The sequence below is a fragment of the Antechinus flavipes genome, chromosome 5, assembly GCF_016432865.1.
Source record: "Antechinus flavipes isolate AdamAnt ecotype Samford, QLD, Australia chromosome 5, AdamAnt_v2, whole genome shotgun sequence".
NCBI lineage: Eukaryota > Metazoa > Chordata > Mammalia > Dasyuromorphia > Dasyuridae > Antechinus > Antechinus flavipes.
In genome coordinates, this window is record NC_067402.1 from 91,224,536 (window position 1) to 91,240,131 (window position 15,596).

Below are 15,596 nucleotides of genomic sequence, written 5' to 3' on the forward strand. Positions count from 1 at the left end.
AACTATTCAGAAGTGTTACACTGTAAAAAATCAGAACGTATTCATTAAAAATAGATAAGCCTTAGCCTTGTAAGAACATACCTCAACTAGTCAGTCACAAGCTTTAGAATGAGTAAAATTTTTAAAAGTAAAGTTGTTGTAAAGTTATATTTCTTTTAATAATTAGCAATGTAGAAGTATAACAATAATTGTTATTTGATATTTTCTTTTAGTTCTTATTTTATTATTTGTTTAATTTTATCTTTTGTTACTTGTCTGTTAGAGTTCAAATGTTGGAGTTCTTGTTCTTCTCAAAGCACAGCCGGTTTAGAGGCTTAGAGCCCTTCGGATGTTTCCAAATCCAAAGGTTCTGTCCTTCAGCCTCTGCCTCTGCTTTCTTCAGCCTCCAACCAACACAGAGATGGAATGTCTCTCTTGTCTCCTTCTGGGGAGCCCAGCCACCAACTACAATGGTGTGAGATGAAGATGAATCTGGTTGTCCACTGAACTCTCCACTCGTAGCTTTATCCTCTGAAAACCCTTCGTCTGCCACCAGAGTCGCTCCTCTCGAGTCCAGCTGAACTCTCTTCTGCGACCAGCCAGCCAAGAGGAAAAAATGTATTTTGCCATAGATCCCTCATCGCTGGCCTTTTATCTGACTCTTCTGAGAGAATGGGATTATGGGTTTTCTCCCATAGTGCTCTCTGGACCAAAGAGCTTTAAGGGAGGTGTAAACTCCCTTGAAGTTAGAAAGTTTGCTTTGTGAAGCTGGCATACTTGTGAACTCCAATGAGTAAAGGTGTGAACACAAGCCTTGTATTAATTAGTTCTACTTAGTACCTTGTTTCAGGTTCTGGTCAAAATCTTCTTGTAAGATTAGATCAACTCTACTTAGTTAGCAGTTAGTAAGGATTCCAACACTTGTCAACTACTTTGCAACTTATATTAATTGTTAGAAATTAAAACTATTTATTTTTAAAAATAAAAAAAAGGGGATTGGTTTGGAGCAATGTGTTCATATAGCTTATCATTTATCATATCATAGGGATTCAATTTCACTTACACTGATGCATACTCTAGGACACAGTGTTTTCTATGGAAAAAGGTTGATAGCAATAGCACTGGGGGAATTTTGTTGTTATTGTTTTAACCCTTAGCATATGGGGAATGGTCCATCCATTCCCTCTATCTATCATCCAGTATCTATCCTCCCTTTTCTATCTAACTTCTTTAAGAAAGCTATTTACAAGTAATGCTTCCACTTACTTTTCTCTCATTCTCTTAATTTTCTTCAGTTTGTTTTCTAACTTTGTTATTCAATTGTAACTGCTTTCTCCAAAGTTATTGATGATCCCATAACTGTCAGATTTAAAGGTCTGTTCTCAATTCTCCTTCTCCTTAACTTTTCTGCAGCCTTTGACATTGTTGACCACCCTCTTTCCCTTGTTCTGTTTCTAAGTTTTTGTGTCACTGCTTTCTCCTGGTTTTCCCTTTCCCAACTTTTTTTTTGATCTCTTATGCAGGATCTTTATCTACTCCTACCTATTAACTCTGAATAGTTTCCATGGCTTTTTTCCCCCTCCTGAGGCAATTGGGATTAAGTGACTTGTCCAGAGTTACCCAGCCAGGAAGTGTTAGAGGTCTGAGGTCAGATTTGAATTTAGCTCCTCCTGACTTTAGGGCTGTTTCCCTATCCACTGTGCCACTTAATTGTCCAGCCCACCCATTTCTTGGCATCATGTACTGAGATGGGATGTTCTCCAGAGGGATATAGGACATATTCCATAAGTCTCTTGGGTGTGTGGTTCAGAAATGCTGAGGGGTCACCATTTTAAAAAAAAAGCTGGGAGAGATGTCTAGAAGCAAAGGAAAGTTTATTATACATTTTCGCAAGAAGGACGTCTCAACCTGGGCAGGGTCAACACTTTTAATCCCAAATGCAAATAACCCCTCCCACCACTGACCCTCATCCTTATTGGCTGAGGATCCTACATTCTAAATGCGGGAACTACCCAAGAAATTGAACTTGACCAATAAGTACATAGTTGCCCATATTTGACTGAAATGGGGAATCATTGATGTCATGGGAGGATAGCAGGAAGGGGATTTAAGTATGCCCTTGACTAAATGCTCAAAGTCCTTCAGGCCTACTCAGACTCTGAAGTAGATGAAGCCTTACTCGATTTTCACAACTGTCTTGAAAGATCTCACCTCATCTCATTCATAGCTAATTTTTGAACTTGTTTTGATTAATCGAGAAAAGAGGATTGGAGGGAGCAAAAGTAGTTTGAGTGAGTGCCATCTCCTAAAAGGGATCTGGTCGTTTATATGCTGCACAGTCTGTTCATAAAATGTTCCCATATTCTTGACTACATTCAGCTCCATCTATAACCTGGCTGGGATGAGAAGAAAAGCAGTTTCCCTGACTGTATTCCCATACCTAAAAAACTGTCCCCAATATATTTGTCTATGTCACTGAAATCTTTGCTAGTGTTGTGTTTCCCTATCCATTTGATTATAATTAACTGTGTATAATTAATAACTATAATTAGTTAGACAACTAATTTCTCTTCACTGAAGGAGATTGAGTTCCTCCTCAGAATATTGACTGGGTTGGACAAGAATGTTTCAAAAATCCCTTCCAGTTGTAAAGTTGATGATCCTAGTTGTCTGCCTGTTATTTCCTGGGGCTTTATATGCAAGCAAAACAAACAAACAAACAAAAAACTATATTATCCTAATGGATTTAGATTAAGCCTCATGACATCCAAATTCAGTTTGTCTCTTTTCAACTGCTTTTTAATCTTTACCCTGGGACCAAAGAGAATGAACAACAACCCTCTGATGAACAACAGCCTTGAAATACTTGAATATAACTTTTATATATGTTGAAGAAAATAGTAATACTAATAGTGGATTCTACAATTTTAGCTCAAATATGGCAGAAACTGTTTCATTCAAATGCAAGTTGGAAGAGAGAGAGAGAAAGAGAGGAGAGAGTGATGGAGTCAGAGAGACTCACTAAGTCATTTGACATGATTCTACCTGACAAGAACAAGAAGTCTGAATTAATATTTCAGAAGTGTTGAGTAACCAAATTGCAATCCTGTTGCTTCTAGGACCATTACTCATCTTCTAAGGCTTAAAACAACAACAATAACAACAAAACACCCTCAGTACCATTGCTATTTGAATGCTTTATCCATAGAGAAGACTGTAGCCTAGTGTATCCATCAATGTAAGTGGTCAGATAAAGAGGATTCTACTCTCAGATGGGTAAATAACCAAATAATTTCAGAAGGAGGGAAAGAGACATCCATTCCACTCCATGCACTTTCTGAGGTCTCCTACAGATATATTGTTGTTCTTTTATCTTCCTAACCTCCTTGAATAGCTTTTCTGTCATGCTCAAGGACCTTCTATAAATTCTTATAACTCCAAACAAATTTCCAAACTCACTTGCCTTGCTCTTGCTCTCCATCTCTCTCTCTAGCTACTCATAGTTGTCTTAGACTCTGGCACTACATCCTCACACTGAATCTCTATGATAAGTGAATATCTATATGAATTCATTCCTCCAAACTAATCCCTCTCTGTTACTCCCTTCTTATCTCATTCTGGACTCCTGATTTCTATTGTTAAAATCCTGTTCTCTGTCCCTTATTCCCATCTCCCTCAAATCCTTCTTCATCTCCTGTTCTAAAGCTACTCTGGTGTACTCTGGAATGCCTGCTTCTTAGTTAAAAAATTAGACTTCATCTTAAATATTTTCCTTTTCTGCTCCTTCCATTTTGAACTCATTGAGATGTAGCTTTTTCCTGGTGACACAGCTTTCCTGGCCACACTTTCTACCTCTTCATGCACTTTCACTTATAAGGCCAAAACATTCAAATACTTTTTGCTACCTCTTCCCCCTTCCAGGTTCTCTCTCCACCACCATGGTTTCAGTTTATCCCCATTACAGATCATGCTTACTGATGCTTTTAAATAAATGTTACTATGTTAAGGAAAACTCTATTTATTCCTATATTCCTTAGTGGTTTTAATAGGAATGGGTGCTGGATTTTATCAAATGCTTTTTCTTCATCTTTTGAGATGATCATATGGATTTTTGTTAATTTGGTTATTGATATAGCCAATTATGCTAATAGTTTTCCTAATATTGAATCAACCCTGCATTCCTGGTATAAACCCTACTTAATCATGGTGTATAATCCTGGGACTGATTTTCTATAATCTCTTTGCTAATATTTTATTTAAGATTTTTGCATCGATGTTCATTAGGGAGATTGGTCTATAATTTTCTTTCTCTGTTTTCATCCTACCTGGTTTAGGTATCAGTACCATGTCTGTGTCATAAAAGGAATTTGGTAGGATTCCTTTATGCCCTATTTTTTCAAATAGTTTATATAGCATTGAAATTAATTGTTCTTTAAATATTTGGTAGAATTTACATGTAAATCCCTCTGGTCTTGGGGATTTTTTCTTAGGGAGCTGATTAATAACTTGTTCTATTTCTTTTACTAAAATGGGACTGTTTAAGCAATTTACTTTTTTCTATGTTAATCTGGGCAACCTATATTTTTGAAGGTATTCATTTTATTTAAGTTATCAAATTTATTGGAATGAAGTTGGGCAAAGTAACTTCTAATTATTGCTCTAATTTCCTCTTCATTGGTGGAACGTTCTCCCTTTTCATTTTGAAGACTAACAATTTGATTTTCCTTTTTCTAATCAAATTTATCAAAGGTTTATCTATTTTGTTGTTTTTTTCATAAAACCAACTCTTAATTTTATTTATTAATTCAATAGGTTTTTTCAACTTTCAATTTTATTAATCTCTCCTTTTATTTTTAGAATTTCAAGCTTAGTATTTGATTGGTGGTTTTTAATTTGCTCTTTTTCTACCTTTTTTAGATGGAAGCCTAATTCATTGATCTTCTCTTTCTCTATTTTATTTAACCTCTAGAGATATAAAATTTCCTGTTATTACTCCTTGGACTGCATCCTACAAATTTTGGTTTGTCATCTCATTGTTGTCACTCTCTTGGGTGAAATTATTAACTGTGTGTATAATTTGCTGTTTCACCAATTCATTCTTTAGGATGAGATTATTTAATTTTCAATTACTTTTTGGTCTTTTCCCCTGGATTTTTATTGAATGTAGTTTTTATTGCATTGTGATCTGAAAAGGATGCATTTACTATTTCTGCCTTTCTGCATTTGAATTTGAGGTCTTTATGTACTAATATATGGTCAATTTTTGTATATATTCCATGAACTGCTGAGAAGTAAGTGCACTCCTTTCTGTCTCCATTCAGTTTTCTCCAAAGATCAACCATACCTAACTTTTCTAGTGTTCTATTTACCTCTTTAACTTCTTTCTTATTTATTTTGTGATTTGACTTGTCTAGTTCTGAGAGTACAAGGTTGAGATCTCCCACTGTTACTGTTTTGCTATCTATTTCTTCTTGCACCTCTCTTAACTTCTCCTTTAGGAAGTTAGATGCTATACTACTTGGTGCATATATGTTTAGTATTGATATTGCTTCTTTATCTATGCTATCCTTTAGCAAGATATAATTTCCTTCTTTATGTCTTACTTAGATCAATTTTTCCTTTTGCTTGATCTGAGATCAGGATAGCTCCTCCTGCTTTTTTTTTTTTTTTTAATTAACCTTAAGCATAATAGATTCTGCTCCCAGCCTGTTACCTTTACTCTGTATGTATCATCCTGCTTTAAATGTGATTCCTTTAAACAACATATTGTAGGATTCTAGCTTTTAAGTTTGCTATTCACCTCCACTTTATGGGAGAGTTAACCCTATTCACATAGGTTAAACTACTAATTCTCTATTTCCTGTCACCTTATTATCACCAGATTATGTTTTCTCTTTCCTTTTTCCCTTATCCCCCTCCCAGTAAACTTAAAATAAGTTTAATATTAAACTTATAAGCACTACTTGCCTCATGCAGCCTTCCCTCTTTAGACTCCCTCCCTCCCCCTTAGAGTTCCTTCCCCTTTCTTAAACCTTTCTCCTTCTATTTCTGTTTCCCTTTATTTAGCTCCCTTTTTCACTTTTCCCCTCCCACTTTTCAATGAGGTGGTGAAATAGCCCAGGCAATAAAATTCAAGATAGTCGCAATGAGGAAAATTTAGAATTTATTTGGTACCGAGCTTGGGATGGATTTCTGATCGAATTCCATGTCTCACAGAACTAAAGACAGCCTTATAAGCACTTCTGTTCAGCTTGTTACATTTTAATCTGTGATTCACATCTTACAACAGGAGGATGGGGGTTTTACAGAATAAGAGGAGAATCGCACCTGGGCAGATGTTTTAACATAGATAGAGAGTTTCGGCTACCACCCTCCCGGAACAGATACCCTTAAGAGCATTGTTGAGCCGGCCCTTTGAAGTGCAAAAGAAGTCCCCCAATCTAGCTGAGCAAACTTTCTTCTGCTGGCCCGAGGTGGAAAGGAGGGCCATTTGTCCATTTCAGTGGGAGAAGTTTCTCTGTAAACCAAGTATGTCTAATATTTTCTCTTTGAGCTAAATCTGATGAAAGTAAGAGCCACACAATGTTCATCCCTCTTCCTTCTTTCCCTTAGATATAATAGATTTCCTTTGTCTCTTTGTGAAATGTAGTTTCCCTCTTTTTAGCTCTACTTTTCCTTTTTTCTGTTACAATCTCTTGTCCACCTCTAGTTCCTTTTTTATATTATAATAGTAAGATCAAATTATACATGTACTCTTCATGTATACTTAATACGAGAAATACAATTTTCAAGAGCTCTTTTTACCTTTTTATGCTTCTTTTGAGTCCTATATTTGGAGGTCAAATTTTTTGTTTATCTCTGTTTTTTTCATCAGAAATAAATGGAATTCACCTATTTCATTGATTTGGTATACTTATAGGAAAGAGGTAGCGATAATCCTATGGTTTTAAACATAAGGCCATCTGGATTAGGGTGCTGTAATTCCACAAACAATGCTGGCATGAGATAACAATTTGTTAGTCTGTAATAACAAAGTTTCCAAGACAATCTAAGCCGTGGAATTCAATAATGGGTCCATACCAGTCCACTCCTCAACTTCACCTCTAAAATCACTCCTCAAGTCCAGCTCTAAGTCATAAAATTAGCATATCAGTGGCGTGAAGCACCTGATCTTTGTTTTCTTTAAATCTCCTTGTTCTTAGTGCTTTGGAACTTCTAAATTCTTTTGGAATTTAGCCCACTTTAATTGACATTATAATTTTAATAAACTTTGCCCTTTGATTTGGAGATAGGTCAGAGTCTGCACATTCTTTTGAGACACTTGGTGACATTGGTCTGGAAGCTCAACCTTTTATTCTTTTGTGCCCAGGAAAAATCTCTTTCTCCAGGTTCCTTAGTTCAGGGCCAGTCTATTCTCTAGAGTTCAGTAGAGAGGAAGTCTCTTTCTCATTGTCTTCCCAGTTTCCGGAGTAAGTGGGTGGCACTTAGATCAGATACTTTCACTTTCCACCAGCATTTAATATACAACCAGGCTCCAGGCACACCCTATACAGACACTGACACCAAAGCTCAGCTCTGAGAGAAGGAGGGAGAAGACTGTTTATTTCAGTAGCCCCAGCTTGCATTGACCAACAGGTGAGAGAATGGCAGGACCTCTTCAGGAGAGGGGGCTCCCTGCTCTGTGTGGGCAGCAAACCGCCTCTCTCAGATAGTCTGCTTTGTTCCTCTGCTTGCTTAAAATCTAATCTTTGGTTCCTCTTGAATCTGGGTGAAGTACAGGTTGGATGGCTGAGCTCTCATTCTTCTGAGTCCCAGGGTTGACTCCTAGAAGGACTATTTCATCTTGTATAAATGTTTGTCCTTTCATATTTTGCCAGAGTTGTGACAGTTGTTCTTGAGGGGTGGTGGGTGAGAGAGGAAACCTGCATTTGATCAGTAAATCTGAAGAAAGGAACAAATTTATCACCCGCAATGTAGAGTCAGGTCAGCATCATTTTTGAACTGAAATATGACTCTCTTTTAAAGAACTAGTTACTCATAAAAATGTGACCCTTGTATGGAAAGCCAATCTCACTCTTAATCAGAGAACAGGGCATCCTAAGTGGGTTTTTTTTTTTTTTCATTTTTTTAAAATAACTTTTTATTGACAGAATCCATGCCAGGGTAATTTTTTACAGCATTATCCCTTGCACTCACTTCTGTTCCGATTTTTCCCCTCCCTCCCTCCACCCCCTCCCCCAGATGGCAAGCAATCCTTTACATGTTTAATAGGTTGCAGTATATCCTAGATACAATATACGTATGCAGAATTGAACAGTTTTCTTGTTGCACAGGGAGAATTGGATTCAGAAGATATAAATAACCCAGAAAGAAAAACAAACATGCAAGCAATTTATATTTATTTTCCAGTGTTCTTTCTTTGGGTGTAGCTACTTCTGTCCATCCTTGATCAATTGAAACTGAATTAGCTCTCTTTATCGAAGAGATTCACTTTCATCAGAATACATCCTCAAACAGTATCATTGTTGAGGTATATAATGATCTCCTGGTTCTGCTCATTTCACTTAGTAGCATCCTAAGTGTTACAGTTGAAAGGCAAATTTCAGTCTCCCCCCCTCCCAACTCTCACTTTATTTCCGGACATAAATAATTTGTTCACAATATCTTATCTCATGATTAGACATTAATTTCTTTGGGGGTAAGCACTGTTTACCTTTGTGTTCTCTGGCTACATTCTCTTTTTAGAGAAAGATTGACTTAGCCTTCCCCAAAGAAAGAGAAGAAAGTCAGCTCAGTCTCCCCTTCCTTCCTCTAACCTTCTGGGTGGATGCTCTGGCTATTCTTCTCTATTGCTAAGTATTTGTAATAGTTACCTAGGTAAGAAAGGGGAGGGCAGAAAGAGAGACAATGAGGCATCGAAGACAGATTGAGCTCACTTTTTTGCTGAACTCTACAGTGAATCAATTAAGAGTAACCAAACATGGCTGTTATGATAATCATAAAGAACAGCCATCATGAGAGGGGTGGGGTATGTCCTGGAGCTGGAAGGGCCCTACAGAAGCAGCTCTTTGGAGTGGCTTGCCTCCATTTCTCCATTCTCAGAGCATGTTTTTTTTGGGGGGAGGAAGGGACAAAGGAGTGAAGAAGAATGGCCAGGGCAAGCCCAAAGAAAGTCAGAGCAACGACAGGAAGTTCCACTAAACTTGGAGGTTTACTTTCTTACTCTCCCCACTTTCTCTTACTAGGAAGATAACTTTTACATCTTTTCTCTAGAAATTCTGTGTCTCTCCAGTGCCATGTCCCCATCAGGGTCACCCTCCCAGGGAAACTGGCAGCTGAGCAAATTCTCTTTGGTGCCTCTACCTCCCCTTTCTGGACTTTTCTCCATGAGCTTTGGCAGGGAAAGCATCCCTTCTCCCCAGGGTTCCAGTGCTACCCCATTTCTTCTATTCTGATAGACAGCAATCTGTTGGTCAATGATAACAGGGGTTTCTGAGAGAAATGGTAAGGTACATACCAGACTACTCCTCAGTTCTATGTTTAAATCATAAAATTAGCATATTAGTGACATGAAGAAGTGGATCTCTCTGTCTTTTCTTATAAATATATCTTCTTGCTCCTGGTTCTTTGAAAAAAATCCTTTTGGAATTTAGCCCACTGTAATTGGCATTACAATTATAATAAACTTTGTTCCCTGACTTGGAGATGGGTTCAAGCCTGCAAATTCTTTTGAGATATCTCGTGACACCATTCTACAACCTCAACCTTTTGGGGTCTCCTTTTGAACCCTAATATTATTAATGTTGATTTGCCACCAAAATGATGTGGGTGATGTAGAATTGGGTCACTAGTAGGAAAAATTTATGAAGCCCTGCTCTTAAAGATCTCATCTAGGTGGCTATGCCTAATCCAAAAGAATAGCCTACCAAGGAGACAATTTCAGAAAGAATAATGGAGACATTTTAGAAGAAGTTTATTTAGTGTCCATTAGACCCCAAGATGTAATGTAGCCACACCACTTATAGAATTCATGAATAAGACAGCCTTACATAGACACACCCTGTCTAGGGGAGAGTTTCAATCACCTATCCCTACTCTTGTCCCAGAGACTAGTGGGAGTTCTGGGACTGGGTCAAGTCTGTTCTGTCCACGGCCATGAGAAAAGCTGAGGGCACTTGCCTTGATTCCCTGCCAACACTGGGCTACACTAATATCTGTTTTAAGACAAGTCACCTTTCAATCCTTGGTTTACTTTTTTACTATTAAAAAATAGTAAAAGAATATTACATTCCAAGTTCATTTGCCTTTTGGAATATCAGATCCCAGGCTCTTTGATCCTTTAAGGTGGAAGTTACTAGGTCCTGGGTAATCCTTATTGTGGCTCCTCAATATTTTGATAGCTTTTTTTTTTCTGGCTGTTTCTAATATTTTTTCCTTGTTCTGATAGTTCTGAAATTTAGCCATGATATTCCTTGGAGTTTTATTTTGGGGGTTACTTTCAGGAGGTGTTGAGTGAATTCTTTCAATGGCTATTTTACCTTATGATTTTATGATATCCAGGTAGTTCTCTTTGATGATTTCCTGGAAAATAGTGTCTAGGCTCTTTTTTTTTCATTATGGCTTCCAGAAAATCCAATAATCCTTAGATTATCTCTCCAAGATCTATTTTTAAAGTCAGTCATTTTCCCAATTAGGCATTTTACAATTTTTTCTATTTTTTTGGCTTTTACTTGACTGATTCTTGATGTGTCATTGAGTCATTCATTTCCATTTGTTTAATTCTGATTTTTTAGTGAATTATTTTCTTCATTTACTTTTTTAGTTCTTTTTGTATTTGTCCAATTGAATTTTTAAATGAGTTGTTTTGTTCTATGAGTTTTTTTCCCCCATTTCACAAAATTTAAGGAGTTATTTTCTTTTTCTGTTTCACAAATTATGTTTTTCTGGGAGTTGTTTTCTTTTTCCATTTTGTCAAATCTATCTTTTAATGAGTTATGTGCTTTTTCCATTTCACTAAATCTATTTTGTGTTGCCTTTTCCAAACCTTGTTGCAAAGTTTTCATTTCCTTTCTCCATTTTTCTTCTAGCTCTCTTTTAAGATCCTTTCTAATTTCTTCTAGGAGTGTTTTGTGTGATGGGGACTAGGTTATATCACCTTTTGGAGGCTTCATCTGGAGATGAAACCCTGTCTCCCCAGGGTCTGAAATCTGTTCTTCTCTTTCACCATAAAATTTATCTTTGGTCAGAGTTCTTTTTGGTTTTTTATTCATTTAAAAAAAAAAAAAACATTGATATCTGTTTTTAGGGCAAGGGGGGCGGGTTGCTGTCCAAGCTTCCTCTTCAAGTGCCAGCAGCTGTAGGGTCAGTGCTTGCTTTGCTGAATCAGTGTTTACTGACTTCCAGGGCTGGGTGGGCTTAGCCAGGTCCTGTGAGATTCTGACATTTTGGGATTTGTTATTTACCTTTTGTATTTGTGTTTTACGTTTTATAGTTTCTCTGCTGATCTATTGGCTTGTAATCAGGGAAGAGTAGCCAACATTGCTGTAAATTCCTCCCTGTAGATTCTCCAGCATGCACCACCCTGGGGCTCTGTGCTGCCTATAGTCCCAGGCATCTGTGCTCAGCCTGCTTGTGCTTGGCCTGCCTCCCTCCATTCGCAATTGAAACAGCCCTTTTCTGGCAAACTTTGAAATTATCTGCTGCTGGTAATTTGTTGCATTCCCAGTAATCGTGGATTCTGCTAGTCCAGAACTAATACAGAAGCTAGATTTGCTAATTAGTCTGAGGGTTGTGGAATCAGAAGATCAGAAAAGAAACTTGTGTCCTCTCTGCCATTTTGGCTCTGCTACCTCCCACTTGAATTTCTTTTGGATTTTATATGTCAAATTTTCTATTAAATTCATGTCTTTTTGCAACATAATCCTGAAAGTCTGACAATTCATTGAATATGCTTTTTTTTTTCATTCATTTGATGAGAGAAAGGAATAAGGCACAGATATTTCCTGAAAGAAATAGCTAATTATAATCAGTTGGAGAAAATCAAGTGGACCATGGCTAGTGAAGTAGTTATGGTCATTTTAAAATATGGCTACCCTTGATTACCATTAACACAACAGAGAGGAAAGAAGGCAAGGAGTAAGTGCTTTCCCTGGGAACCATTTGGAGAGAAAACTATAAGTGTTCAGATTAAGAGAATCATAACCCCAAACCCTACATCTACTGTCTACTACTTGGTCTTCCTTCTTGTAGTCTCTTTTCTATTCCATTCTTCATTCTCCACCCTTTTGTGCTTTAGAACAGGTCTGATTGGGTAACTCCCTTATTCCATAATTTCTGTTGATTCCCTGCTGAATTTGCAATCAAATACAAAGTCCTCTGTGTGGCCTATAAAGTCCTTTGCAACATGGCACCAACTTAGCTCTCCTGTGATAAATGTATTATTCCCCTTTATTCATTTTCCAATCCAGTAAAAAATTTCTTCTTGTTTTTTATCTCATGCTCAACCACCTCCAGTCCAGGATTCTGGGAAGGCAAATGATCTGGCCAAGTGCTCAAAGCTAGGTAAAGGCAGAGATGTGGCCCTACCTAGGCTTTGTCACCCGGAGTCAGATTCTCTTTTCACTGTACCACAATTGAGAAGGACTTCAATTCTTTTTTTTTTTTTTTTTTTTTAACAGAACTTACACCTTGCAATGGCAGAAGGCTTTTGTGGGGAGATTCTTGACAACATGAGCAAGGAGACAAATCATGGTAAGCAGATACCCAAGATTCTCCTGGCTTGGAGGGTTGGAGGAGAGAGCTGTGATTGAGATCAGATAAAATTCTGATTTTTTTTTTTTGGCAATAAATATTTTGACTCTTTTAAAAGCACTAAACAGCTTATCTGAACAGCACTTTCCATTTGCTTGGCTTTCAGTTTTTCTTCATTCTTTATTTTCTCCCTTTCCTTACATTTTCTAATTCTTTATTTTCATTCTCCTTCTCCCCCACCCCTAATATATTTACCAGTCCCCTATATAGCAAAACAACAACTATAAGAAAGGAAAAGGTAAGAATCTGTTTATTTCCTCTACCTCTAATAGTGGGCTCTGATGAATGAGGTTGGTTACTGTCAGGACACTTGGGGGTTACCACTCTATGTCTAATCTTTATTTTCATTCTGACAAAATGCTGAGATTGTGTAGTATAAAACTGGGAGAAGAAAAGCAGAGATGGATGATATGTCCTTTATGGGGAAAAGTCCCCTGATTGTTTGAGGTCAGGGCTATAACTAGGCTGCTGATGATATTAATGGGACATTCTTTCTTCTGGTCTATAACTCTATGCCTCAGTCCTCCACTGATTTTCACTTCTGGACCTAAATGGTTCTGGAGAGAAAGTGAGGTAGATGATCTTGCACAACTCCCTCATTTAAATCCAATTCAGTAGTATGTCAGGGCATCAGCTCCCTGATATCATAGTCTCTTCAAGAACAAAGGACAAATAACAACAACAATCCCTGAGAGGAAAGAAGGGCAAAAGAAATGTTAACAATGTTAGGCCGAGGGCAATAGAAGATAAGAGAGAAAGCAAAGGACCAGCATGCTTCTGTGCATGTGACTCTGGAGCTGCAGCTAAGAACAGAGACATGACTACATTGAGCAGAAATAGGAACAGAAAGAAGAGCAGTTAAAGGTAGAGCTTAATCCTGTCACTCTTATTACCCAATTCTCAGGTTATGGAAACCAAGATCTCATGGAAACACAAGTGAGACTTGTCCTGGTGGGGAAAACAGGAGCTGGGAAAAGTGCAACAGGAAACAGCATCCTTGGAAAACGAGTATTTGAGTCAAAATTAGCAGCAAAGTCAGTAACCAAGAACTGTGTGAAAGCAAGTAGATTGTGGAAAGATAAAGAGATCATAGTAGTAGATACTCCTGGAATTTTTGATACTGATGTATGTGATGAAGATACTTCAAAGGAGATTAGCCGCTGCCTCATGATGTCCTCCCCTGGGCCTCATGCCATCCTCCTAGTGGTCCCACTTAGTCGATACACCAAGGAGGAAAAAGATGCATTAAACAAAATCCTGGGAATATTTGGTTCAAGAGCCAAGAAATTTATGATTCTTTTATTTACTCGGAAGGACGATTTGGAAGATACTGATTTGAATCAATACCTATGTGAAACTAAGGATAAAGATTTGAAAGCTCTGAAAGACCAGTTTGATGGAAGATGCTGTGCTTTCAACAACCGAGCAACTGGAAATGAGCAGGAGGCCCAACTAACAGACCTTCTGAGTTTGATTGAGCAAATAATGCAGAAGAATGGAGGCTCTTGCTACACAAACCAGATGTATCAACTAACAGAAAAAATGATTCAGAAAGAAACTGAAGCACTACAAAAAGTCTACATGCAAGATCTGGAAAGACTGAAAAAGGAAATAAGACAAGAATATGAAGAGGAAATAAAAAACTTAAAGAATGAATTGGAGCAGAAAAAAAGAGAAGAAAAAATGTATAGGGAACTTGAAGAAAAAGAAAAATTCTATGCAGGAAAGCAAAGAGGTGCTAGAACTGAGGTTATGAACCAAAATCGGTTTGTGGAAAACATAGTGCAAATCTTGGGAAAGATTCAGGATATCATTAAAACTATGTTTCAAGAATAAAGATCTTCATAAAATTATTTTATGTTTTTTACTACTTTTCCAGCTTCTCTCTCTGTTGGTTACTTATGAATCATGAGGCATCACGAGCCCATCCTACCACTCATGTCTTCAAGAATAAAGGCAGTTGCAAACCTTTGGTTGTAAGAATTAACTTAATATTTAATAAATAACATTTTTGTCTGAAAAGAAAGGGACACATTTGTTTTTGTAAAAATCCAGAAAAAAGAGAGCTTAACTTATTCTGAATCAGAAAATTTCCCCCCAAGTTCCAGAAGAAGAAAAAAAAGAGTCAAACTTATAGTCGGATTTTGGTATTTTTCCATCCCCTCCTCTCTAAAAAAGAAATGTGGTTTCTGTGTGTGACTCTTCCTCACATTTCAATTGTTGTCATTATTAAGGAATATACAATAACTAATATTTGTGTGGCAATGTTAAAATTTGAAGAATGCTATGTGTAATGCTTACTTACAGCTACCTACTGTGGTGAGCTTTTTCTTCTCAAAACTCAGCCAGGTGATAAAAGTTCAGATCTTTTATTATCTCCAATACAGCCCGGTTAGCTTAGAGGCCTATCTCTCTGCTTGGTTCCAAGAGCTCTTGCCGCTTTGTCCTTTGCTTCTGCCTCTGCTTTCTTCAGCCTCCAGAACCAGCACCATTCTTCATGTCATTCCAGTGAAATCTCGACTTGTAGCTTCTTCACTCTGAAGAACTTCCTTGACTGGCCCATTGAAGCTCTATTTATGCTCCCAAAGAGCTTCAAGGGAGGTGTGAACTCATTGAACTCCAATGAGTAAAGGTGTGAACACAAGCCTTGTATCAATTAGTTCTACTTAGTACCTTGTTTCAGGTTCTGCCCAAAATATCTTCTTGTAAGATTAGATCAATTCTAATTAGTTAGCAGTTAGTAAGGATTCCAACATCTCCCCCTTTCTTTTGTTAGATGAAAACACCAAAGGAAATAGGGAATCTAA

At 37.4% G+C, this 15,596-nt stretch overlaps 1 protein-coding gene across 2 annotated transcripts; it reads left to right on the forward strand.

The window, feature by feature from the left end:
• Nucleotides 1-7,504: 7,504 nt before the first annotated feature.
• Nucleotides 7,505-14,815, forward strand: GIMAP4 (GTPase, IMAP family member 4). 2 transcript variants are annotated; one of them, XM_051961905.1, is made up of 3 exons: nt 7,505-7,614; nt 12,657-12,729; nt 13,694-14,815. In XM_051961905.1, exons 2-3 carry the CDS (start codon nt 12,672-12,674, stop codon nt 14,623-14,625), a joined length of 990 nt encoding a protein of 329 aa, XP_051817865.1. In that variant the 5' UTR covers nt 7,505-7,614; nt 12,657-12,671; the 3' UTR covers nt 14,626-14,815. The 2 variants fall into 2 exon arrangements, with proteins under 2 accessions (XP_051817865.1, XP_051817866.1); XM_051961906.1 differs by lacking the exon at nt 12,657-12,729 and having other exon boundaries at nt 7,519-7,614.
• The last annotated feature ends 781 nt before the right edge of the window (nt 14,816-15,596 follow it).

Coding starts and splice junctions, on each gene's coding strand:
- GIMAP4 (XM_051961905.1), top strand. CDS start 12,672: ATGGCAGAAGGCTTTTGTGGGGAGATTCTTGACAACATGAGCAAGGAG. Junction 12,730..13,693: donor GAGCAAGGAGACAAATCATG/GTAAGCAGATAC, acceptor CCCAATTCTCAG/GTTATGGAAACCAAGATCTC.